Raw genomic sequence first — 25,629 nt, forward strand, 5'->3', positions numbered from 1 at the left:
GCCCCGACTGAGGCAGGAAGGAGCAGGGGTGGTGTGTAAAAAACCTAGCCGAGGGAGGAAGAGCCTTCTCGGGAATTCACAAGTTATTGCTGGAGCGGGTGGTTCGGGGGTGGTGGTGGTGGAACGGTCGGCTGGTGTTTACAGATGTCATAACAACATGGTCCTGAAGCGTCTGACAGGGGTGTGGTGATTATGGCAATGACCGAACTTCGTCTCCACTTAGCTTGTCTAAGTGGCGGTTCTAGGGAAACAGCGAAGTATTAGATTATGCTCAAAAGGGGAGGAGGAAAATTAAAGGATGACAGGGAAGTCGTCATAAGGAATGTTTTCGATTTGAATGGACCTACGTAATGTTCCACTTTTAATTGAGCGATTTCAACGATCGTTGGGGTTTAAACGCAGAATAAACAGTTTTTAAGTATGTTTTTCTAAAATGCACTATTAAGTAATACCACTACGTCTTTCATTGTTTTTCCTTTGAGGAAACAGTTCTTCAAAACCCCCATTCTTAGCAGTAATGAGTGGTAATCTGCTCCACCCGCCCCCTCCCTCCTGTTGCTTCATTGCTCAGTTCTAGGCATTGTTTTTCCGTAACTTGTTCTTGCATATAGATTTGTAATATTGAAAAAGTAATCCACAAGTGATTCCTGCTCCGTTTTAAAGATTGAGCCGAAATTTGAACTTTTTTAGAATAACTTTGAACTCTTGTTTTTCACTGAAAATTTATTTTTAGAAGTGTTTTTGGGTAGTAATAGATTTTAAATAGTAGAATTTTAGAGAGAATATTTGTTGAGTCTTTTTTCCATATAAAGCAGTATAAAGTATTATGTTAAATTGTGCTAAATACTTTATATTAAAACATTTAATGTTTACAGTCACTGAATTAGGTGTTAATTTTTCCTAATTTACAGATTAAAAACAGGGAAGTTAAGTATTTTACAAAAGGTTATCAGGCTTTTGTTAGGATAGCCATACAACAAAAAGTCACTATCAAGTTAAGAGTTTTTTTCTTTTCACATTTTTTGGTTGTGTTTTTTAAATTTAATCCATTCATGTAGGGAATACTTACTAGCAGTTCTGACTCTCAAATGAATATAAATATTGATGCATGGCATTTTATCAGTTATTGAAAGGAAACTGAATACTGAGCAAAATTTGCAAAGGAAGTTCAAATGGCAGCAGAGAACAGATGCCTGAGGAGTTTGCAGTGTATCAGGGGAACAGAACATTCATTTGTACTCGCATTGTGGGACTTTAAGTTTTCACAGAAGTTGGTGTACTATTATGTACTTTGACTTTTATCTTGGACTGATACATAAAAAGGACAACATACAAAAAAAAAAGAAGAAAAAATCTTCAGTGGTCTCCACACCGTTTCTTATTTATTGATTGTCCCTTCCAAGAGACCTTAGACACAAATTCTTCTTTAAGGCCTTAGCAAGAAACCTTTTTGTTTGCTTTAAAAACAACAACAAAACCCATCAAATCATGGCTTTTTGTTGGAGCATTCCTGTTTTGTAAGCCTTCCTTTTAATCTTTACATTTTGGCTGTCAGGAGATCTAAGACTTGTGTCAATTTTTAAAAATTTTCCTTAGCCTCAACCATGATAAAAAACTATTCTCAGTTGGTCGACTATTTCCTTCTCTTTTGCTCTTAAATTTGTTTTCATCTCATTGGGAATAGGGTATTATTATATTTAGCGCTAGTGTTTTAGTACAGTAATGATTAAAATAAAGTCTTGGTGTTCCTTGATTTTTTTAAAAAAATCAGTGAGATTATTCTTAGATCTAACTTGAATGAATACTTTGAAAAAGTATGAATACTTTGTATAATATTAAGACTTTTGATTGTACAGGTATAAAGAGAATTCCCTGTATTTGTTTTAAGATCTCTACTTTTAAGGGAGGGGCTTATAAATTCAGCCAAAATAATGAAGGCAAACACTGGAAATACTGAACATTCATTTGGCTGATTGAAGTTGGTTTCAATCTAATTTTGCTTCAGTAATCAGGAGGTGGCTTTAGGCCAACAGAGGGGACCAGAGAAACCTGCATTAGCAAAGTTGGAGGTCTTGCAGTGAAAGAGCAGAGAAAAAGACTGATGGAATGAACAGTTTTTTGAAAGGTGTTATGTAGAACCTAAGTTGTAAAATGCTTGTGATCTAATGTGGTAGACTAATTGGGATAATCTTCACTTCACACAAATAATGCTGTCCTTTATATACAAATATTAAGTCTGCTTACTCATCATGACAGATTTTCCAGGATGAGGGAGGGATGTATGCTGAATCGTCCATGAGTCTTTGATTCTGTGGCCAATGAGGCAGTTTGGGGTCAGAATGGGAGTTTGTAGACATGGAACAGAAGGACAGAAAGCACTGCACTCACTGATGGGTTAAGTACTGTATCATGTGTTTTCACTTAATTATTCTTGCAAAACCACTCTGAGTAGGTTGTTACCTGTGAAGGTTAGGTAACTTGCCCTACTTCTCAAAGTGTTGGAGCTGAGATTTAAACACACGGATATTTGTACTATGTTCACATCAATCATTAAAATTTGATTTTGTCTTATGTTTGCAGTCCACTCTCCAGAACAAACTAGATGTAGTTTGTTTGGTATAATGAAGTGGTATAGTGAAAACTGTATTTAGTAAAAGCCAAAGAAGTTTCTTGCCCTGTTACCATTAAAAAAAACAACAGGGCCCTCCCTGGTGGCGCAGCTGGTTAAAGCACTGCACTGAGAAGCTAAAGCCACTTCCGCATGAGTTCGATCCCCGCCTTCCCTGGAGGAGACCACATGGCGTGGCAGACCTCTCCTGACCCGCCCACTGCTCCCCTCAGCAGTGTACTTCGTTGATCTGCCTGTTCTGCTCCCCACTCTGTCTCACTGCCCCTGAGTCTCTGGCCTGTACCCCAGTTCTGTATGTACAAATAAATAAGTCTTAAAAAAAAAAAACAACAAATATTTAATCAGGGTAATATTTGGAAAACAGCTGCTCTCTGTTCCTGCACTCTGAAAGCTACCATTTTCTTTCTTTTAGCTTTTTTCCTCTTTCATATTTATAAATAACTTCGATTGGTCTTTCTTGACACAGCAGTTTTAGACATTATCTGTTGGCTTTCCTCCATATACACATACTGCCTCTCCCATTCTAATCTAGTTACCATAGGCACTTAAGTCAGTGTTCAGTGTATTTGCAGTAATTGTGTAAATGCTAAAATTAAACTATGTAATGTATTGTGGTATCATTTCCTAACTTTTTTCCTCACATTTAATAGCTATTTTTCATCCCTTTTCATTTCTTGAGACAGTTGTCCCTTTATTGCAATGGCTTGGTTACTTTCTAGGCATAGTTCATGATTATTATCCTGAAATACGTCTTTACATCATCTTTAAAACTCTTTGCTCTTTTCCTATATTGGATCTCCTATTTCACATATTTCCTAAGTTTCTGGGAAGGATACTAGGGAAGTAAACACTTTTTGAGATCTTGCATAATGAAAAATCTTTTATACTACCTTAACAGGTCATCAGTCATTTTGCTGCATATTGAAGTGTAGGCCTAAGAAATTTGAAAGTCATTGCTTTATTGTTTTCTCCATTCCAATGTCATTGAAGTTCAAAGTCATTGTGATTTTTTACTTGTGTCTGACTTTCCCTGTCTTTCCTCTAGTCTCCTGGAATTCCAGTGAAGTGATTAGATTTGGGTTTTTGTTTTTGTTTCTATTTATTTTGTTTGCTTATGCATGTAAAGGTAATTCCATGGACCCTTAACAAGCTGGGCATTTATTAACTATTTAATAAATTTTAACTTTGGGAAAATTTATTATTTTTATTATATTTTGGACCTCCGGTAAAATGTTTTAGAGACAATTATGCTTTTCAGTTCTTGACACACTATCATCAGATCATACAAGATCCTTATTTTTTCATTTCAGAGCCACAATTCCTATTAGTCCCCTTTCCAGTAGGCACTGGCTCCCTTTTGGTTTGTACATTCTTTGGTTACATGAGTCACTGTGAAATATGTGAATGTATTTAGCTTATATGTTGTGTTGGAAACCTTTCCTGTTAAGCTTTGTTACCCAGTATTGTTTTAGAGAGCTTTCTGTATATGTAGTTGTGTATAATACAGTTTCAAAATGTGGCTCTTAGCACATTTCACTTTTTTCTTTTCTAATGATTGACATGTGAGTTGCCTTTATGGTATCACAAATAAATTGTGGTAACTGTACTCTTATTTGTAGTTAATACTGACCTGTGTGAGACATTTTCTGGAGTATCTGCCCAAAGTGGAATTCCTGTGTCATAAAATAGGAAAGTAGTTTTATGTGGCTACTAGCAGTGCAAGAGGCTTCTTGTTTGCCTACATCTCTGCCAGTAGTTGGTTTTATTGTACTTTCTGATTTTTGCTTGTCTATTGGATGTAAAGTGGTATCTCACTGTTTTTATTTTAGGCTTACCAGTGAGTTTGAGCCATTCAGGTTTGAGCCATTCAGGTATTGTCTTTTGATAATTGTCTGTGATGGCTTTTGTCTTTCCTTTGGGTTTCTTGTCTTTTTGGTTTGCAGACATTTTTGTGGAGGCTATATTTGAATTGAGTCTGTTGATTTTAGACTTGGAAAAATATCTTCCTTAAGCCTTTTATCTTTGCAGATTTTATTTATGGTATCCTTCACTGATTGAATATTCTGAATTTGATACATGGTTCCTTTGATAGTATCTTTCTCATCACTTTCTTGTTTTCTGTTTAGACTGAGCTTTCTTCAAGTGTTAACTTTTTAAATTTTCTGTTGAATTTTAAATTTTTATACATATATTAAATTTCTTAGTAGTCATTCTTAGAATATATTTTGTTTTATAGGTACTATAATTCTTCTGAAGTTATTAAGGACATACATATATTTATTTAATTAAAGTTTTCTTTTTCTTTCACGTTGGCTCTGTTTCAGGGTCTGTTGTCTCTGTTTTTCTTTCATAGAGTTTCCCCAGGTGCCTGGTAGTCTTATGTACCTTCCGATTAAGAGTGAAATTCTTGAAACTGAATTGGAAGTTCTAGGTGTGACTTGTTCAGGGGTGGATAGGAGAGGAGGTAGCCACTTTTGGGGGAAAAGAACTCTCCTAATCCTTTTGGGCTGGTTATTTTCTTTGAGAAAGATAGCCTCCAGTTTTCTTACCTGGAGGATATTATTATGTACCTGGCTGTCATGTTTTGAGAACTCCTTTTAGAAAATGAATTGGGTTCTTACTATTAATTGTGTTAATGGAATCCTGTTTTTTTAAATTCTATATCTTTCTGTATACCTCACCTGAACCTTCACCTGCCCACTTCAGAGATTCTAGTTTCTTCAGAGTAGCCCTCTTAATTTTTTTTAGGTGCTGGGGAGGGATGTTGCCTAGCTATGCAGAAAGGAGAAGAAAAAGTAGATATGTGATCACTGTAGACTTCAGCTAAGCTTATTTCTAGTAACATCAGAGATACCTGGTGGTACTCTTGTTGTGAAGCCTCCCTTTGTGGGCAACATGAGTCAAGTATTTAGGCTTCAGAGTTCTCCATTTGCTGCTAAAATGCTATTTGGCCATCTGCTTTATAGCTTCTGCGGTTTTGACATCTTAGCTATTATCTGTTCTCTCTCCTTGTGGTTCATTCCTTACAGAAAGGTTTACAAATTAGTTTACCATATCAAATGCTTTATTTCTTTACATAAGAAAAGCTTGTTCTTTTCATTCTTTCCACAGCCTTTTAATGTCTGCTGTTTGCTTCTTACTGTGTTTAGTATTGAAGATTATAATTTTGTTTTGAATTGATTTATTTTAGTGAGAAGTGTATATTCTTTATGTGCTAATACTTAATTTGAAATGTGTAAATCCCTTTAAATGGTTAGATATATGGCAGAACTTATTAAATTTCAGTGATGAATATGCGTAAGATGAAAGGGCAAGTTTTGTTTGTTTTTCTTTAATTTTAACTGTGAAGGAACCTTTTGTGCTTTTTTGGAAAAGAGATATTGAAAACAAAACCAACTATAAGGGAAGAGGTAGTTTTTCTCTTTCATAAAGATCTAAAATATACAGTCAGAACTTTGATAACATAACAGCATGTTAATAAAATTTTAACTCAGAGTAAAGAAATTCATCGTGAGGCAATTTTGGTAGGTTCATTGTAGTCAGGATATACTTTCAACTCTTATTTGAAAGTTTTTCAAATATTGCCACCATATTGCTTCTGTACAAAATTTGGGAGGTAAAGGAATATTAATTAAGTTTTTTTATTCCTGAGTTATGGAGTATTTTTTAAAGTAAAATGAATAAGTTGGGTTTTATTCCCAGCATCGAGATTTTCATAAGTTAGTATTCTGTTTTTTCTCATTTCTTAGTATATCATGATTATTCTCCATACCCAAGATCTCATTTTGGAATTTTTAGATCTATAATTTTTCACTGTAACAATTACTCTACACAGTGAACATTCTAATTCTAATATGTGGTACTTTTTTATTCCTTTTGGGTATAAGTAGAGTTAGTGAATGCTGGGGTGTAAATCCCCAAACTTCTTGGTTAATATTTCCTTTAAGTGTTGGAATATTGAGAATATCTTTTGTGGGAACCTTGTAAGTTGGGAGCCCATAGATATGGAAGGTGAAATCAGTACTCAGGATTGAAAGTCATAATAAACAGCAGTGAAAGAGGGTCTGAAGCAATGGCATGAAAGAAAATAAGTACTTCTGTTAGATTCATGGAATTGGAGCTAGAGCTGTAACCGGAGATGAGCACCTATGAATTGACAACAGCATTGACTTCTCATTAGAGAGGATTATTGCAGGTTTTTCCCCAAACTTTACTGCCATTGAGCACTAGCTATTGTCAGTATAATAAAGGTAATTTTTAATTGTTTAACTGGGAGAAAATGGGTTAGATGGACTTAATTTAGTTTTTCTTCCTGAATTTTTGTTAGTCTTTTAAAAAAAGGACTTGCCTCTTCTTATTTGTAACAAATGAATAATTAATATTCACAAGTGTACTGAACATTTTTTGTACTTAAATTCATTTTTGTGTAAATATATTCATAAACCCATAATTTATTTTTTAGTGTAGTTTCTTGTGGTTTTGGTTTTTTAATATTAAATGTACAACATGTTTTCTAATAAGGTTATATTTCATTTACACGATGATGTATATTAGCATTTTATGGTTCTACAAAGAACATTATAAATGTCAAATATTGAGACTATTATGTGCTTGAGAGTTATAGACTCAGTGGATTGCTCTGCACACTACATGTATACCATCTTGACTATAATAAAAGAATACTGCAGTGAGCTGTGGGTATGGATTGGTATTGAATGAATCAAGACCAGTGAATCTTGTACAACAAAAATATTCAGATTTGATCTAAGAAATGCTAAACACACATTTAATTATTGAAGTGGTACAATGTAAAAGGTGTTGATACTAAGAGCTGAATGAAGATTAAATAGTTGAGTAAAAAGGTGTTTTTAAAACTGTTGCAGGATAAACTCTTACTCTTCACCGATAAAGGCAAAGAATCTGAATAGATGGTTCTTTTATGGATGATATATAGTTGATAAAAATGTGATGAAAAGATGCTTCGTTTCAGTAGCCATCAAATAAATGCAAATCAAATCAGTAGATAAAATTTCACGCCTATGAGGTTAGAATAAAAAAAATGTGATAACAAATATTGGTAAGGATGGATATCCCATATACAATGGTCATTTATAAAATGGTGCAGTGGGCCCTCCCTGGTGGCGCAGCGGGTTAAAGCACTGCACTGAGAAGCTAAAGCCACTTCCGCATGAGTTCGATTCCCGCTTGCCCCAGAGGTGACCACATGGCGCGGCAGACGTCTCCTGACCCGCCCGCTGCTCCCCTCAGCAGTGTACTTCGTCGATCTGCCTGTTCTGCTCCCCACTGTCTCTGGTGAATCCTCTCACCGCCCCTGAGCCTCTGGCCTGTACCCCAGTTCTGTATGTACAAATAAATAAATCTTTAAAAAAAAAAAACAAAACTATTAAAAAAAAAAAAACATTGTTCACTGCAACGCTGTTAAATAATTTCTGCAGTGTTGGCCTGGGCATGTAATGTTTAAAAGATGGCATTTTCAGAATAACAGACATCTTTACATTTAACTCATTTATTCACTACCATCTTTCTCTTTTTCTTCCAAGAAATCATGACCACCCCAGGAAAAGAGAACTTTCGCTTGAAGAGTTACAAAAATAAGTCTCTGAATCCAGATGAGATGCGGAGAAGGAGGGAGGAAGAAGGACTACAGTTACGAAAACAGAAAAGAGAAGAGCAGGTAAGTCATTTACCCTTATTAATTTATTTTTAAAAATTTAATGTTCCATTTTAAGCCTAAAACTACATTCCTTTATTTTAACAATAACTGTTTAATATACATGTGCTTATATACTCCTCCCTAACACCCTTCACACATAAACACTATAAGATCAACATGTGTAGGGAGTGTGGGAAAGGAAAGTAGTACAAGTGGAATAAAGACTGAAGACTTCTTTCAGGTTTTTCTGTTTCCAGTATAACTACTGTTTAATATTTTGGCCTATTTATCTTTAGCATATTTTATTTTTCTAAATTGAATCTTCCTTAAGATTTTATGTTCATGTTTTTTTAATTCTTATGCGACAGTACAGCATTGCTTTTCATTGTAAACTTTTAATTTACAGTAATAAATATTATAAAAATTAAAATTAAAAATTATAAACGTGGCCCTCCCTGGTGGCGCAGCGGGTTAAAGCACAGCACTGAGAATCTAAAGCCCCTTCCGCATGAGTTCGATTCCCGCCTGCCCCGGAGGTGACCACATGGTGTGGCAGACCTCTTCTGACCCGCCCACTGCTCCCCTCAGCAGTGTACTTCTTCGATCTGCCTGTTCTGCTCCCCACTCTGTCTCTGGTGAAGCCTCTCGCCGCCCCTGAGCCTCTGGCCTGTACCCCAGTTCTGTATGCACAAATAAATAAATCTTTAAAAAAAAAATTATAAACGTTAAAAATATGCTATATAATGAACTTCATAAACTTTTCCTTTGAGTTCAGTAATAGCATTGTCATACTTGCTTCATGTTTGTGTGTATATATTTTTATTTAAAATATAAAGCAAAACTTTAGAGAATATTTCTTTTTATCCCTAAATAATTCTGTAATTTAACAAATTAATTGTTTGATGAACTTTAATCCAAGAATACCTACAGGTGAATCTGGAACTCACATTTTCACTTCTATCTTCCTCTATTTTCCTTTACTTTCCTTTGAGATCAGATACAGGACAAGGATGTGTCCATTCTCAATGGACACATTGAGATACACAATACACAGCGTAGTATTGAAAGTTGGAGCCAGAGCAATTAGACAACTGAAAGTGTAAAAAGAGTCTAAAATGGCAAAGAAGCAAAGCTATTACTATTTTCAGATGAAAATTCTGAAAGACTCCGCTAAACTATTAGAAATATTGAATTAGTAAAGTGTCAGGTTACAAAAACCAATGTACAAAAAAGTCTTGCATTTCTATATACAAATAATGAAATAGAAAAGAAAGATATCAAGAAAAACAGTCCAGTTTACAGTAACATCAAAAGGCATTAAATACCTAGGAATAAGCCTAACAAAGGAGGTAAAAGACCTATATTCAACAAAAATTAGAAGACATTTAAAATAAATATGAGTACAGAATGAGGATGTGGAAGAATACTCTATGCTGGTGGATTGGAAGAATTAAAATTGTAAAATGCCCATCTTGCCTCAAATACCATATTGATTCAGTGCATTGGCGTTCTTAGAAATTGAACAAACAATACTCAAGTTTGTATCAAACTACAAAAGACTTTGAATAGCCAAAGCAATCTTGACAAACAGGAAGAGGGATAGAAATTTAAAACTATAATACAAATTTATAATAACCAAAACAATGTGACAGATACTGGAATAAAAATAGACACAGTAGAATGGAATTGAGAGAGCTCAGAAACAAACCAACAATATATAGACAACTAATTCTGTGACAAAGGAACTAAGAGTAAACAACAGAAAGGAACCATTTAACAATTGGTATTGGGGAAATTGGACCACTCTCATAGCTATACAAAAAATAACTCAAAATGTAAAAAGACTTGGATGTAAGGCCGGAAATTATAAAATATATAGAATAAAGCATTGGAAAAACACTCAATGACATTGGCTTCAATAATATTTTTGGGCACTTCTCTCCAGTAACAAGGAAAACAAAAACAAATTAAATAGGACTACATTAAATTAAAAGCTTCTGCACTGAAAAAACAAACAAAACACAGAAACTACTATTAAAATGAAAGTACTGGGCCCTCCCTGGTAGTGCAGCGGGTTAAAGCACAGCACTAAACAGCTAAAGCTACTTTAGCATGAGTTCCATCCCCTCCTGCCCCAGAGGTGACCCACATGGTAAGCCAGACCTCTTTTGACCCACCTGCTGCTCCCCTCAGCAGTGTACTTCAGTCGGCCTGTTCTGCTCCCTACTCTGTCTCTGCTGAATCCTCTCACTGCCCCTACATCTCTGGCCTGTACCCAAGTTCTATATGTTCTGTATGCATAAATAAATAAATCTTTTAAAAATGAAAGTACATACTACAAAACGGGAGAAAATACTGATATGCCGTACACCTGACAAGGGGCTGATATCCAGTATATGCAAAGAACTGATAGAAGTCAACAAATAGAAAACAATAAAAAAAATGGGCAGAAGAGCTAAATAGACAACTCTTTAAAGAAAAAATAGAAATGACTGATGGACACATGAAAAAAAATGTTTAATTTTTTTTAAACATTGCATTTCAAGGAAATACAAAATAAAACCACACCTTATTCCAATTGAGTGGCCCATATCAACAAAACCATAAATAATAAATGCTGGCAAGGATGTTAGAGAGAAAATCCTCAAATACCATTGGTAGGAATGTAGACTGGTTCCAGCCCCTAAAGAAAAAAATACGGTGGTCCCTCAAAATACTAACAATAGATGAACCATATGGTCTAACAATAACGCTCCTTGGTTTTTGTCCAAAGAATGCAAAAGAATATATGCACTTCTGTGTTCATTATAGCATTATACCCAACTTAATGGTAGTAACCTAAGTGCCCTGCAGCAGATGAATAGATAAAGAAGATGTATACATGCACAATGGAAAGAGTACTAAGTTGTAAAAACATGAAATCTTGCCATTTGTGACAACATGTATGGAACTGAAGGGGATTATGCTAAGTGAAATAAGTCAGAAGGAGAAAGACAAATACTGAATGATTTCAATCTTATGTGGAACATAGAGTAGCAAAGGAACAGACAAAGTTAAAACAAATCTAGAATTATGACTATAAAATTCAGGCTGCTAGAGAGGAAGGAATAGGGTGGGGGCCAGTGGTCCCTGGGAGAGGACTATATACTTGGTGGATACTGTAGATCTGAAGAGGTATGAACCCATTACCTAAATCATACAGTATTGTAAACTAGTGCCTTATAAAATAGATAAATATGAAAAAAGGAAATGTTACGATGACACTGTTGTTGATATAACTTTTTCTTAAAGATTATTTTTATAGAACTGGGGTACAGGCCGAGGTGCAGGGGCAGCGAGGGTGTCACCAGAGTCAGAGTAGGGAGCAGAACAGGCAAATCGACGAAGTACACTGCTGAGGGGAACAGCGGGCGAGATGGAAGAGGTCTGTGCCCTGTAGATCTCCTCCGGGGCAGGGATCAAACTAGCTGGTGGCTGAGGGACAGCTTTATGTGCTGTGCTTCAAACCATTGTGCCACCAGGGAGGGCCAGTATACTGTTCATTTTGTTCTTTTTCTTGGTAATGGTTGATTTTCTGTAAATTTCCTTGTAGAATGTATATTTAAAAAAAACTTTAGAGCTTCTGTACAGCAAAAGAGACATTACAAAACAAACAGACAGCCCACTAATTGGGAAAACATTTTCTCACACAAAAGTAGTGATAAAGGACTGATCACAAAAATATACGGAGAACTGATGAAACTCAACAAAAATAAACAACCCCACCAAAAAATGGGCAGAAGAGCTAAAAAGACACTTCTCCAAAGAGGAAATGCAGATGGCCAACAAGCATATGAAAAAGTGTTCAACATCACTCGTAATAAGGGAGATGCAAATTAAAACCACAATGAGATACCACCTCACCCCAGTGAGAATGACACATCTTCAAACAACTAGCAACAACAAATGTTGGCGAGAATGTGGAGAAAAAGGAACTCTCTTGCACTGCTGGTGGGAATGCAAACTAGTACAACCACTATGGAAAACTGTTTGGAGGTTCCTCAAATTGCTAAACATGGAGCTTCCCTACGACCCAGCAATCCCACTCCTAGGCATCTACCCAAAAGACACAAAAACACTGATTCAAAAAGATACCTGCACCCCCATGTTTATTGCTGCTTTATTTAAAATTGGAAAAACATGGAAGCAGCCCAAATGCCCAAAAGTAGATGACTGGATAAAAAAGATGTGGTACATATATACAATGGAATATTACTCAGCAACCAAAAAAGAGAAACGCATGTGTTTTGCAGCAACTTGGATGGAGCTGGAAAAGATCATGCTTAGTGAGATAAGCCAGAAAGAGAAAGAAAAATACCGGATGGTTTCACTCATAGCAGGAGTATAATGGACCAGGCGAGAAAATAACAAAAATAATGAACAACCATATACCAGAGACATTCTGTGGGGGTGGAGTGGGGAATGGGATCAAAAACGGGGGTGTGGGGAGGGAAGTGCACCGGTGACTTGGTGATGGGAAACCCGCGGGGATTACAATTGAGATGGAAAAAAAATATATACAAAATGATGTAAAAATAAACTGTTATAAAAAAATAAAATCAAGGTTCTTCTTAGTGGTGCAATGGGTAAAGCTCTGCATTATGAAGCTTTCAGAAGCCATTGCAGCATGAGTTCGATCCCCAGTCTGTGAGCTGACCCACATGGCGTGACAGACTTCTCTTGACCAGGATGCTGCTCCCCTCAGCAGTGCGTTTCAGTATCTCTGCCTGTTCTGTTCCCACTCTGTCTCTGGTGAATCCTCTCACCCACACCTTAGGCCTGTATCCCAGTTCTGTAAGCATAAATAAATCTTAAAAAAAAAAAAAAAATTAAATGAGCCCAAATATTCTGTACATCTAGTAAAACTTTTTATAATTTACATCATTTTCATTGTGGGAGATCTGAAATTGTGTTAGGGCTTTAATTAGTTTTCAAGAGAAGTTTTCTGGATTTTAAGTTACTCTACTTAAAATTTTAATTTTGTCATTTCATGTATACCATCTTTTTTTTTTTTAAGATTTATTTCTTTATTCATACTGAACTGAGGTACAGGCCAGAGGTGCAGGGGCAGTGAGAGACTTTACCAAAGACAAAGTGGGGAGTAGAACAGGCAGATCAGTGAAGTACACTGCTGAGGGGAGCAGTGGTGGGCCAGGAGAGGTCTGCTGTGCCATGTGGGTAAACTGTGGGGCCGGGGATTGAACTAACACTGAAGAGGCTGTGACCATCTTGCAGTGCTGCATCCTAACCCGTTGTGCCACCAGGGAGGGCACTCATGTATACTATCTTAATGTATGGAGAACTGCTTGAACTAATTAGGCATCTTAATACCACAGCATTACTAGTTTTATGTCTAATTTGTTAAATAGTGAATACCAGTAAAATACATATTCAGTTAGGTATTGCTTATCTTTTCAAAACTGCTTTGTTATCAATGGAGAAAAGTCATTGCCCTAGCCAACTGAACATCTAACTGAACAGCTAGATTTGAGATTAATAAAGGAGTTGAGGCCCTCCCTGGTGGCACAGCAGGTTAAAGCACAGCACTAAGAAGCTAAAGCCACTTCCGCATGAGTTCGATTCCCGCCTGCCCCAGAGATGACCACATTGCGTGGCAGACCTCTCCTGATCTGCCCGCTGCTCCCCTCAGCAGTGTACTTCGTCGATTTGCTTGTTCTGCTCCCCACTCTGTCTCTGGTGAAGTCTCTCACCGCCCCTGAACCTCTGAACTGTACCTCAGTTTTGTATGTACAGATAAATAAATCTTAAAAAAAATAAAATAAAATAAAGGAGTTGAGGGCTCTTCCTGGTGGCATAAGGTGTTAAAGTGCAGCACTATGAATCTACCCAAAGCCATTGCAGCACTAGTTGGACCCCTGGCGCAGCATACCTCTCGTTTCTCCTGCTCCCTTCATCAGTGTATTTCAGTACACCTTGCCTGTTCTGCTCCCCACTCTGTTTAGTGAATCCTCTCAGCCCCGCACCACTGGGCTACACCTCAGTTTTTTTATGCCTAAAGAAATAAATCTAAAAAAGAAATACAGGAGTTGATGTAACCAAGTTATCAATGTTGGGTTCTTCATTCAGCACTTATCTAACTAAAATTGATTTTTGGCAAAAATCTTAATTGTTGTAGTCATCCTAATTAAGCCTGTACTTGTAATAGTTTATGAACAACAAAAAAAATCACTTCATTTACTATTAAAGATTTCCAACTGAATGTAGATTCTTTGGGATTCAACATAAGTAGGTTGCATACTATGGTAAAAACTATAGTGAGAAGGAGGGAGTCTTGCTTGGTGGTTTTACTTATAAAAAGTATCTTTGGAAGTGATGAGCAAGTTTATAAGCTTGTGAATAGGCAGCGTTTTCCCATTGATTACCTAATGGTGGCAAGTTCAGGCATATTGAGTCTATAAATAAGGTATACAAATCATGGTTATTTTTGCCAATTTTTTTATTTTTAAAAATTTCATATTTTCTGAGTAGTAGTTGAAAAAGTTAAATTGTGCTCTAATACTTGAGACCGAACCAGCACTGTACCTACTCTAATACCCTTATAAATCATTTTCAAACTTCTAAACTTTTGAATGTGGTTTATGTTACTACATTTCTAATTAATATGTCTGTGTTACTCTATTTATCAATTTAAATTATTGTCTGTTGATGTACTTTTAGGCCAGGTAAAAATTTAAGATCTTAGATTACTCTTTCCCTTACCTCCATCTTCCTGTTTAGTTATATGACTATGTGTTATTTTTTGGTGAGATGAATAGTGTACTGTGACTGCATTTCCTTTTTTGTACTTTGCTTTTTTCTGGAGTTATCTATTTTACCTTGGTTGGCCGCCTTCCTTGAATTCCTAGCTGCCTGTTTTTTCTTTTCTTTCAGCTCTTTTGTCCGATTTTCCACTTGATTAAACTTACCAAATAATTTATCACTTTCATTTTTTCCCCTCTCTGGATACCTCTGCTCTACATTTTCGTATTTCTGCTGCCTTCAGTATTATTTATTCTTGGGGCTTATTCCTTAACTGTCGGTGTAGCCTTTCTCTTCGCTAAGAATTTCTCATCTTCTGAAATGATGTTATATCCTTGTGATATAAATGGTATTACATTTTTAATTTCAGATTCCAGTTATTGGCAGTTGTTTTGTTCATGAGCTGTAGTAATTTAAGGTCACTAGCAATGCCCTACCATGCCATATTATAGTAAATAACACTGTGGAAATAAGTTTCTTAGTACCAGTAGATAATGTAGTTGATAAAGCTTGGTTTTGTAGTCTGTGTTTTAAGTAATTACAAGACAAACTTAAATCAGAATGAGGTTAGAAGTCCTTAAAAATGAACCAAAGAAATCTGTTGACCTTAACTATGTCATGCTATTGGCTAAATCATGCAGGAATTATTTTAACATACTTTAAAATACAGCAGTATGATAATCTTATGGACAAAAAGAAGTATAAAATTGTAAACTACTTTTAGTAATCATGTAAGATTACTAAAAGTAATCATGAAACTGTATTTTGTATATAGATAAAGCAAGCAAGTATTTGTTAATATTCAGAACCTGGCTTTTTTAGCTTATGAAAATAGGGGAATATAAAACCAAGTTATAAAATTGAGTTGGTTAATATCATTGGGAGTCATGATGTATTTTCTTTAAAAATAACACAGAAACCCAACTCAGAAATAGTGAAATACTTTGAAGCATTGAGCATCCTTAGAACCTTGAGATCGTGGTTATTAGAGTTTTCACTCAAACAAGATTTTTTGGAAAAATAGTTGATTCACAGTTAAAAATAGGGACTATTGGCCCTCCCTGGTGGCGCAGCGGGTTAAAGCACTGCACTAAGAAGCTGAAGCCACTTCCGCATGAGTTTGATTCCCGCCTGCCCCGGAGGTGACCACATGGCGTGGCAGTCCTCTCCTGACCCGCCCACTGCTCCCCTTAGCAGTGTACTTCGTTCATCTGCCTGTTCTGCTCCCCACTCTGTCTCTGGTGAAGCCTCTCACTGCCCCTGAGCCTCTGGCCTGTACCCCAGTTCTGTATGCACAAATAAATTAAAAAAATCTTTAAAAAAAAAAATAGGGACTATTCAGGCTGAACCTATAGTATTTCTTAATAGCTTAAAAGAAGGGCGTTATTAGATCACTGAAATTGTGTTTGAAAGATCAAGGAAGAGGCTTAAACTGGCTCCCATTAGCCAAAAATGGGATATATGAAGTATCAGAGAGGATTCCATGAGAGGAATTCCATCTAGTCAGAGAGAGTAGAAAGGTCCACATTTACTTTCCTATCTAAAACAACTGTGTGTAAAGAGACAATATGCTTTTTTTTACTCTTTAGAGTTAGAGCATGTTCTTTTTTATTTTATTACAATTTATCTATCTGTCTGTCTGTATTTTTTTTTCCTGATTCCTTACACTCTTGAGTGAAACCATCCAGCATTTTTCTTTTTCTTTCTGACTTATTTCACTAAGCATGATCTTTTCCATCTCCATCCATGTAAACCAGAGACATTCTACAGGGGAGGAGAGGGGAACAAGACCAAAACAGGGTGGGAAGAGTACATGGGAGAAGCACAAGGGACTATGGTGATGGCACATGGGTGAAGTGGTGGTTGTAAGTCCACGGGGATTACAACTGAGATGAAATATGTACAAAATGAAGAATAATGTATATGTATATATATATATGTATATATATATATATAATAAAATTTTAAAATCCTGAAAAGGATTAGAGCATGTTATTGTACCTCATCATGACTCCCTAGGACTCTTTAGAATAATGGGAGGCAGCTTTTAATCCACTATTAGTGAAGGTTAAGAGTAAAGTGTTAAAATGACCTGGATTTATTTTAATCCTCATTTCCCCAGATGTAGTGGTAAGGCTATCCTATCACTTACTTTGTCTCACGGGAAGAGGGCATGACCAAGCATGCCAAAGGTCCTTTTTCACATTTTCACATTTCACCTTTTGTTTTTTTAGATTTTTTAAAAATTTATTTATTTATGCATATAGAACTGGGGTACAGGCCAGAGGTGCGGGGTGGTGAGTGGCTTCACCCAAGACAGTGGGGAGCAGAACAGGCAGATCTAGGAAATACACTGCTGAGGGGAGCAGCGGGCGGGTCAGGAGAGGTCTGCCACGCCATGTGGTCACCTCCAGGGCAAGCAGGAATCGAACTCATGCTGAAGTGGCTTTAGCTTCTTAGTGCTGTGCTTTAGCCCGCTGCGCCACCAGGGAGGAACCCCACATTTCACCTTTTTTATATGTCATTTAATGTCAGGTTTGCATTAGTGAATTTTACCTCATTAAAGTGTTGTGTTATATCATGTTATATAAAGTGTTATATTGTTTTTGAATATAAGACTTGGAAAATGCTGAAATATATCTTTAATAGGTAAGGTTGATGGAGACTCAGACTTTAGAATTTTAAAAATAAGTTTCAAAGAATTTCATCCTCAGTGATGTATAGATTGTTTTCTAGTATTTGGATGTTGAATTACCTTGTGTTAAAAGTTGCTGTAGTAAGTTATTTATTTTTCAGTTATTCAAGCGAAGAAATGTTGCTACAGCAGAAGAAGAAACGGAAGAAGAAGTTATGTCAGATGGAGGCTTCCATGAGGCTCAGATTAATAACATGGAAATGGCACCAGTAAGTAAGATAGAGAACTACTGTTACTAGTGCTTTTCTGTTGAAGATACAAAGTTGGATGACTACAAAAAGTATGTGGCATTTCATTTTTAAAAGAAGTCATAAACTATCTCATGATTCATTAAATGTTTGTTGTATTTTGAGTAACAAAATTAAATAAATTATGAAAATTAATTCAGATATAAAAACTTACAAAATGAAATTATTCCTTAAATGCTGAATAATAAGGGATACTTTAAAAGAAACCCCAATTTGTCCTTTTCAGTTACAAGAACGGGTGTTTGATTTAAAAAGTTGATTCCATGTAACTGTTAGGATTTTCTACTGTAACCCATTTTGTGACTTTCTTACATTAACACAAAAATTATGTTTTGTTTGTATGGATCACTGTCTAGATTTTTAGTTTATTATATCTAATGTTTTAATATGTTATCTGTTTATATACATGCATGTATATTTACATGTGTGCACACATGGACACGCATGCAGGTTTTTTTGTTGGTTTTTTTTTAACTTCCTTACCGTTATCATCCAATCCCCTGCAGCTACTGAGGGACAATGCTGTGTGTGTTTATTCAAACATTTAACATAATAATGCTATGCTTATTTTATTTATTCAGGAATCAGTCTTATAAATTTCAAAGTACTTTTCTTACTCTTAAGAGGAGACTGCTTCACTCTCTTATCAGAATTCTTCAGTATTGGGTATTGCTTTAGCCATCTAGCATTTACAACTCAGTGTAGCTTTCTTCAAAGTTCCTTCTTTAATCATTATTTATATTTCATTTAACCGTTCATACAATAACTTCATTGTGACAAATGATCCTGAAAAGAAAGTTTACTAAGTCAGATAGGTTGAGTGGTAGTGGGAAATAGAAAAGTTCTAGTAGAACAAAAAAAAGAAGTGGGAACCAGGCCCTCCCTGGTGGTGCAACAGATTAAAGTGCAGCACTACAAAGCTGACCATAGCTACTTTAGCACAAGTTCAATCCGTGGCCAGGGACGTAACCCACATAGCATGGCAGACCTCCTCTGTCTTGCCTGTTGCTCCCCTCAGCAGTATACTTTGTCAATCTGTCTATTCAGCTCCCCCTCTGGTGGGCCCTGTTACCACCTCTATACCTCTGGCCTATACCCCAGTTCTGTATTCATAAATAAATAATCTTTAAAAAAAAAAGAAACCAAAAAGTTTTAATAAAGCAAAAACCAGAACTTTAAATGAATTCAAGAGCAATCTATTAGATGTAGCAGTAGTTAGATCTGTGTTTATGTGAGACTATATTCACTTAATAAATATTGAGCACACACTGTGCAAATCAGGAGCTTTGGTATATACTGGACAATAAAGAAATAATACAGAAAAATAATATTTAATAGTGAAATGGGCTGGGTACAGGATGAAAATAGTGGTGTGGTAGAGATGGAATGACTGCTGTGAAGGCCATCAAAACCACTGATAGAGTGATAGAATTTGGCTTCATCACCTTCTTAATCATCTAACATTTCTGAATGTAAAGAAGTGTCCAGCCTTTGTGTAGCTATTGTGGATAATATATTAAGTTAATAACCTGACTACAATTTATTATCTTTGTTTTCCTTTGAATTAATGTTAGAATTTTATTATTTGTGTTTTGTTTGTGATTTCAGGGTGGTGTTATTACTTCTGACATGATTGAAATGATATTTTCCAATAGCCCAGAGCAGCAGCTTTCAGCAACACAGAAATTCAGAAAACTGCTTTCAAAAGGTGAGTTCTGAATATGTTAGGTTATTTTTATATTTATTCACAAAATCTTACTTTGTCATAATCTATTTTCTGTACCTCTGATAACTTGCTTTGGAGTATGTCAACAAAATAAAGGGACACAGATCACCATATGTAATTTGAGTTACAACTGAGTTTTAATTTCCTAACTTTTTGTACAGTTGGATCACAACCAGAAAGGAGCATTATTTTGATTTCTGAGTTATCTTATAAAAGATCTTTAAATTGATAACTGTAGTTATTTCATGTTAATTTAAATGGAGAATCTGCACTGCTTTCGGAAAAATCTTTATATCTTGAAAGAGCAATAATTGTTTTTTAGTGTTAGCAGTTTATCACTGAAATTAAATACGGATTTATTGGTAGGTGAGTAGTTACCTGTTTTTTATAATTGGAACATGATACTTGTCATTCTCATCAAGTAAAACCTTATTAAATGTTGGTAAAAATACTGGACCTCTGAACCTTGTTAAAATGTTGGTAATAAATGCTGAAATCAACTGATCCCCTAGAAGTGAATTAGGGTTATTTGGAGTCACTAGTGATATTGATAGTGATGATAATATATCCTTTGAGGTTAGCTAGAATAAAAACCTATCACCATAACAAAAAAAAATAGTCATTTTTTGGTATGAAAACTTGTTAAATAGTTGAAGGCCATTTTTGTCCTCCTTACCTTTAGATTATGCATTTCAGTAATGTACTACAAGATAGCATTAGTGATATTTATGGCATAATGTTTCATTGTATATGCAGCAGTGTAAACTCCCAAGCATTTTTTTCTTTCATGAACTGACTGTAGATGATTGTTTAAGTCATGTGGGTTTTTTAAATTGCCTTAAAAAGTAATTCATTTGCTGAATTTTGCATTATAAACCTTTTTTATTAATAACTTTGGCTTACTGTTGTTCTTTTTGTATATTATTTTGTAATACAACAAATTAACTTTCATTTTTATTTTAATCATAAAATTTGTTGTCTTTATTTGAACTGTTGATAAAAATGTTCAGTCAGGTGGGCCATCCTGGTCATGCAGTGCGACTAGGTAAAACACAGCAAGCACTAAGAAGCTAAAGCCACTTCAGCATGAGTTTAATCCCCGACCCAGAGGTGATCCACATGGTATGGCAGATCCCTCCTGACCTGCCAGCTGCTCCCCTCAGCAGTGTATTTCATCAGTTTGCCTGTTCTACACCCCCACTCTGTCTCTGGTGAATCCGCTCAACATCCCTGCACCTCTGGTCTGTACCATAGTTCTATATGCTGTTAGAAATCTCCAAATTACTATTGAACCACTAGTCAGCTCTGTCATTAGGACCATTGACCTGGCTACGAATCCTTAGTAGTACTATAATCCAACTGTCATTTTTCTTGTATTGCTACATAAATGTTATCAAAACTTCATCATACCATTTGCTGAAAAGTCATGCTGATTATATAGGGTATTGTCTATTCATCTAATAAGTTTCTGTTGAATGACTTATTTTTGTCATAAAAAATGAGATAAAAAAATAAAAAAAAATGAGATTAGTGAATTGTTGCTGTTTCTTATCATTACAGCTATAAAATTAAGTCTTGCAAATACACTCAGAATTTCCTAATCCAGTTTTTTTTTTAAGATTTATTTATTTATGCATAAAGAACTGGGGTACAGGCCAGAGGTGCAAGGGCAGTGAGAGGATTCACCATAGATAGCGTGGGGAGCAGAACAGGCAGATCAGCGAAGTACACTGCTGAGGGGAGCAGTGGGAGGGTCAGGAGAGGTCTGCCACACCATGTGGTCACTTCCAGGGCGGGCTGGGATCCAACTCATGCTGAAATGACTTTAGCTTCTTAGTGCTGGGCTTTAACCTGCTGTGCCACCGGGGAGGGCCCCCCTAGGTTTTTTTTGAAAGATTTATTTTTTCATGCATATAAGAACGGGTACAGGCCAATGGTTCTGCAGAGGTGGGGTGGAGAAGGGTTGAGAGGATTCACCAGAGACAGAATGGGGAATAGAACCAGGTGGATTGACCAAAATACACTGCTGAGGGGAGAACTGGAGAATCAGAAAAGGTCTGCCATACCATGTTGTTCAGTTTCCTGGCTGGGAATTGAACTGGTATTGTAGCTGCTACAGGCAGCTTCACAGTGCTGCGCTTTAAGCCACTGTGCCACCAGAGAGGACCCCCCAACCCAGTTTTTAAAGACAATTTTCTTGGAAAAAAAAAAAAACAGACTGAAAAACTCATACAGAAAAGGAGTTACAGAAGTAAGTATACTGGAATATCAAGAATAGTGTTGTTTTTAGATATTTCTCCCTATTTTCTGAGTATTCTAAAATGATAGAAGCATCAACTTTAATCTTTAAGAATTCTACCTAAAATGACTTTGATGATGTGAATTTTATGGGGACTATACCTGAGAGGAGAAATCATATATTGAACAAAAAGGAACAATGTAAAATATATATATATATATATATATATGTTTGTATGTTTATTGATGTAAATATATATAAAAGAATTCTAGTTTCATTTCCATGTTAAGGCTCACATTATTGTGAAACCTTTCAACTGACCTCACTCCCAAAGTAACCAAATTCAATTTTAGTTTTCTTTGTAAATTTTCATTGCTTCTTGGTCTTTTGGTTAAGATCAAGTGTAGTATCTGTTCTTTTTACATTTGCAACACAAAAGAGATACTAAAGTGGAAGGAGGGATATTATAAAATATTTTAAACTATAAAGTCCTTGCATTGAAATCAAAGGATTGTTTTCTTTTATTTTTTGGGAGACAGAACCTAATCCTCCTATTGATGAAGTTATCAGCACACCAGGAGTAGTGGCCAGGTTTGTGGAGTTCCTGAAACGAAAAGAGAATTGTACATTGCAGGTGCGAACAATTTTCATTTCTTCCCTTGTATATGGATTCCCTTTACAAACATACATTTTGTACACAGATTTGTTGCTTAATATATATGAAGGTTTGATTTTTTTGATAACGTTATTCCTAACCACATTGTGAGCAGTTCTGAGAGCATTAATATATAGGTCCTTGACTTTACTCTTCAGAGTAGATTGCTATTTTTAGTCATGTAGATTATTATTTTTTGATGATTGTTGATAATACTTACCTAGTAGGGAATTATTTGTTGTAAAGTTTCCTCTGTGTGGACTACATAAAACTTGGTTTTATGGAATTTTTAGATTATTTACTAGCTTTCTCAGGGTGTGTAAATGGTTTAGATCAATCTACTCTGTGATTTCCAAACTTGGTCTTAATTAATCCTCTCTTCTAAAGCCAAAGAGCTGATAAGGAAATAGTCTTATCAGGAATCTATGCTGTGATAATTTAGTCAGTCAGTAAGTATTATATAGAGGGTCTAAGAAAAAATTCCTCAACTTATGGGTAGGATGATTAGGATAGCATTCTGGAAGTTATCCAGAAATTTAAAATTTTTTTTCCTGAATAAAGCTTCAGTGATTTTTTTAACTATCTAGATTTACTTGGACTAACTAACTGAATCAACTTACGTATTAGTCTTTAGCAGTTGTCTGTGATTATCCTTAAATTCTTAAAAGATCTGATCTTCAGGGCTCAGATCCTTTAGAGAGATTTTGCAAGTATAGAAATTTCTTAGGTGCCAAATAGTTTACAGAATGGGATTATCACTTCAGAGTAAATATTTACAACCACAAAGGTAAATTTTACCTCCTTGTTTGTTTTTGAGGAGTGTTTATGTAAATGATGTCCCCTGTCCCCAAATACCTTACTGTCCAAATTGATTTAAATAAATCTTAAGTCTTGATGCTTTGTCTTGATATTTTCTCTCCTTTCCTCCCAATCCATCTTTCTCTTCCTTTTACTGTCTTTGTTGCGGTGATGAGTTCCTTCCAGAGGAAAAACAAGAAATCCAGAAAAGGTAGAGTACTTCAATGTCCCATCAGTTTTTCTTCTCCAGTTTGATATTTACTAATCCCCAAGTTCATTTGAATTAAGGTTCTGTTTTGCTAGCTGTCTCCTGGATTGTAATTCTGGTTCCTATCTGAGGCCAGGATCATCGTACCTGAAAAACAATCAGGTTCACCTAGAGACCGAGGAAAGAGATACCTTTCTCAGAAAAAGGAAATCCAGACAACCAACACTGCAGAGAACAAAGCCTGAGCCCTAAGCAACCTGCCAAGAAAACTGGAGGGACCAAATGAAGAGCCTTACTGCAGTTTATATCATTTGAAAAGCTTTGTAGGAAGAGGGAGGTAGGGAAAATTAATTTGTCTATGTGGGAAAAAAATGTTTAACTTCTCTCTCACAATGAGAGTAATTCAGAGATACTAACTGTACTGCTGGATCTAGCATTTTTAATAAGTATTTGTGGAGGTCTAGTTCCTTAATATGCTCAAGATGACATAAGCCTCCCAGACATAAGCTGAAAAATCCAGAAAAGTGAGTCTTGAATTCCCATTCTCCACTACAATATATTTTCTCAAACAGTGCCCTCTCCTGATTAACATATGTAATTTCTATGTGAATTTTTATAATATATTCTTAGAATTTATTAACACACTTCAAGGTAAAAGCCTTCAGAAAACTGATTTGCTTCTGTCTAAATTCTCAGATTCCACTCTTTGTGCAGAGTAATTTGTTAAACATTGAGAAATGATTCCTCTGGAAGTGACCACCTCATGTTTTTTATCTTAGCTATCCAAAGACTGACACATGACCAACTTGTTCATTATCTAAAGGTCGTCATCTCTAACTTTTTCTCTATACATTAAGCACAATATGGTGTTCTTTTTCCAGTGTGATTCAAGGACCTTGACCACCCAGAAGTAGCAGGTCGATGTTAGAGGCAGGAGGTTTCATGTTCATATTATTAGATGTGCTCTTTCTTCTTGGAGAGCACTGATCTGTAAGTTGTCCCTGCTGCTCCTACCTGCTAACTGGAAATGTAAATATTGTTTGGAATAGAACTTTTACTATTTCTCTTCCAGAACAAGAGTCATAATACATGGTGGTAATAGCTAAACTCATTAATAAACCTGTGTACAATAATCCCTTCACTCTGTAGGTTAAGATTAAGAGAACCTAGTGTAGGTTATTTTTTACATCCTTTCTGGGCTTATCTTATTCCCAAATCAGTATCTTTCTCAAACCAGAGAGAGAAAAATACCTGCTTTAGGCAGTGCTGCCCAGGTACACGCTTGCTGTCAAATGATAATGAAAGTGGGTGGAATCTAGGATTTTGGAAGCAAACAGTGCCATTAAGCTTAAGCATATTCTCAAATTCAGAGGTAGGATGGTCTCAGACATATTCAGACCATTGACATGAGATTGGTTTGCCATATATATTTCCTGGGACTGCATTTGTGGTTATTACTATTATTTTTTTTTTTGAGTGTAGGCTTGCCATCTTTTTACTGCTGTGTAATCTTTTGCAGTTCTGAGATGTTATGTTTCCAAATCTGTGGAACCTTTTAACTAGAAATAAGTATATTGCCTCTTAGTTCCAGTCTTTAGACAGGTATACCCTCTTAAAATTGCAAATTCGAATTAAAGTGATTTATCTACCACGTTCTTGCCTTTTTTGTCCCCTCTAAAAGCTTAATGTGATAAACTGCAGTAAGCCTTCATCCTCCTACAGCTTTCCCATCCTCACTGATCCCTCTACCTTTCTTTGAAAGGTTGCTCAGATGATTCAGGCACTGTTCTCTGCAGGGTTTGATAATCTGGGTTTATTTTTCTGATGTGAGCCTCTCTTTTCACTTGCTCTCCAGGTGGGCCTGGCATTTGCTAGGAACCAGAGTGGAACCGGCAAAGTGGCCAGCAACAGAGTCCTGATCCAAATGGAGAAAGGGAACCAGGCGTACCTCAACCTGGA

At 35.9% G+C, this 25,629-nt stretch overlaps 1 protein-coding gene across 1 annotated transcript in view; it reads left to right on the forward strand.

Annotated features, from left to right (window-relative positions):
- KPNA1 (karyopherin alpha 1 (importin alpha 5)) overlaps positions 1 to 25,629 on the forward strand; it is a 47,860-nt gene that overhangs the window by 570 nt on the left and 21,661 nt on the right. Inside the window, exons 2-5 of the mRNA XM_004675162.2 lie at positions 8,191 to 8,324; positions 17,898 to 18,005; positions 19,653 to 19,752; positions 22,549 to 22,643. Coding sequence (XP_004675219.1) covers positions 8,196 to 8,324; positions 17,898 to 18,005; positions 19,653 to 19,752; positions 22,549 to 22,643 — 432 coding nt within the window. The 5' untranslated portion in view covers positions 8,191 to 8,195. The remainder of the gene's footprint in view (positions 1 to 8,190; positions 8,325 to 17,897; positions 18,006 to 19,652; positions 19,753 to 22,548; positions 22,644 to 25,629) is intronic.

Source organism: Condylura cristata, unplaced genomic scaffold (genome assembly GCF_000260355.1).
Source record: "Condylura cristata isolate star-nosed mole 26May11 unplaced genomic scaffold, ConCri1.0 scaffold00003, whole genome shotgun sequence".
NCBI classification, from domain to species: domain Eukaryota; kingdom Metazoa; phylum Chordata; class Mammalia; order Eulipotyphla; family Talpidae; genus Condylura; species Condylura cristata.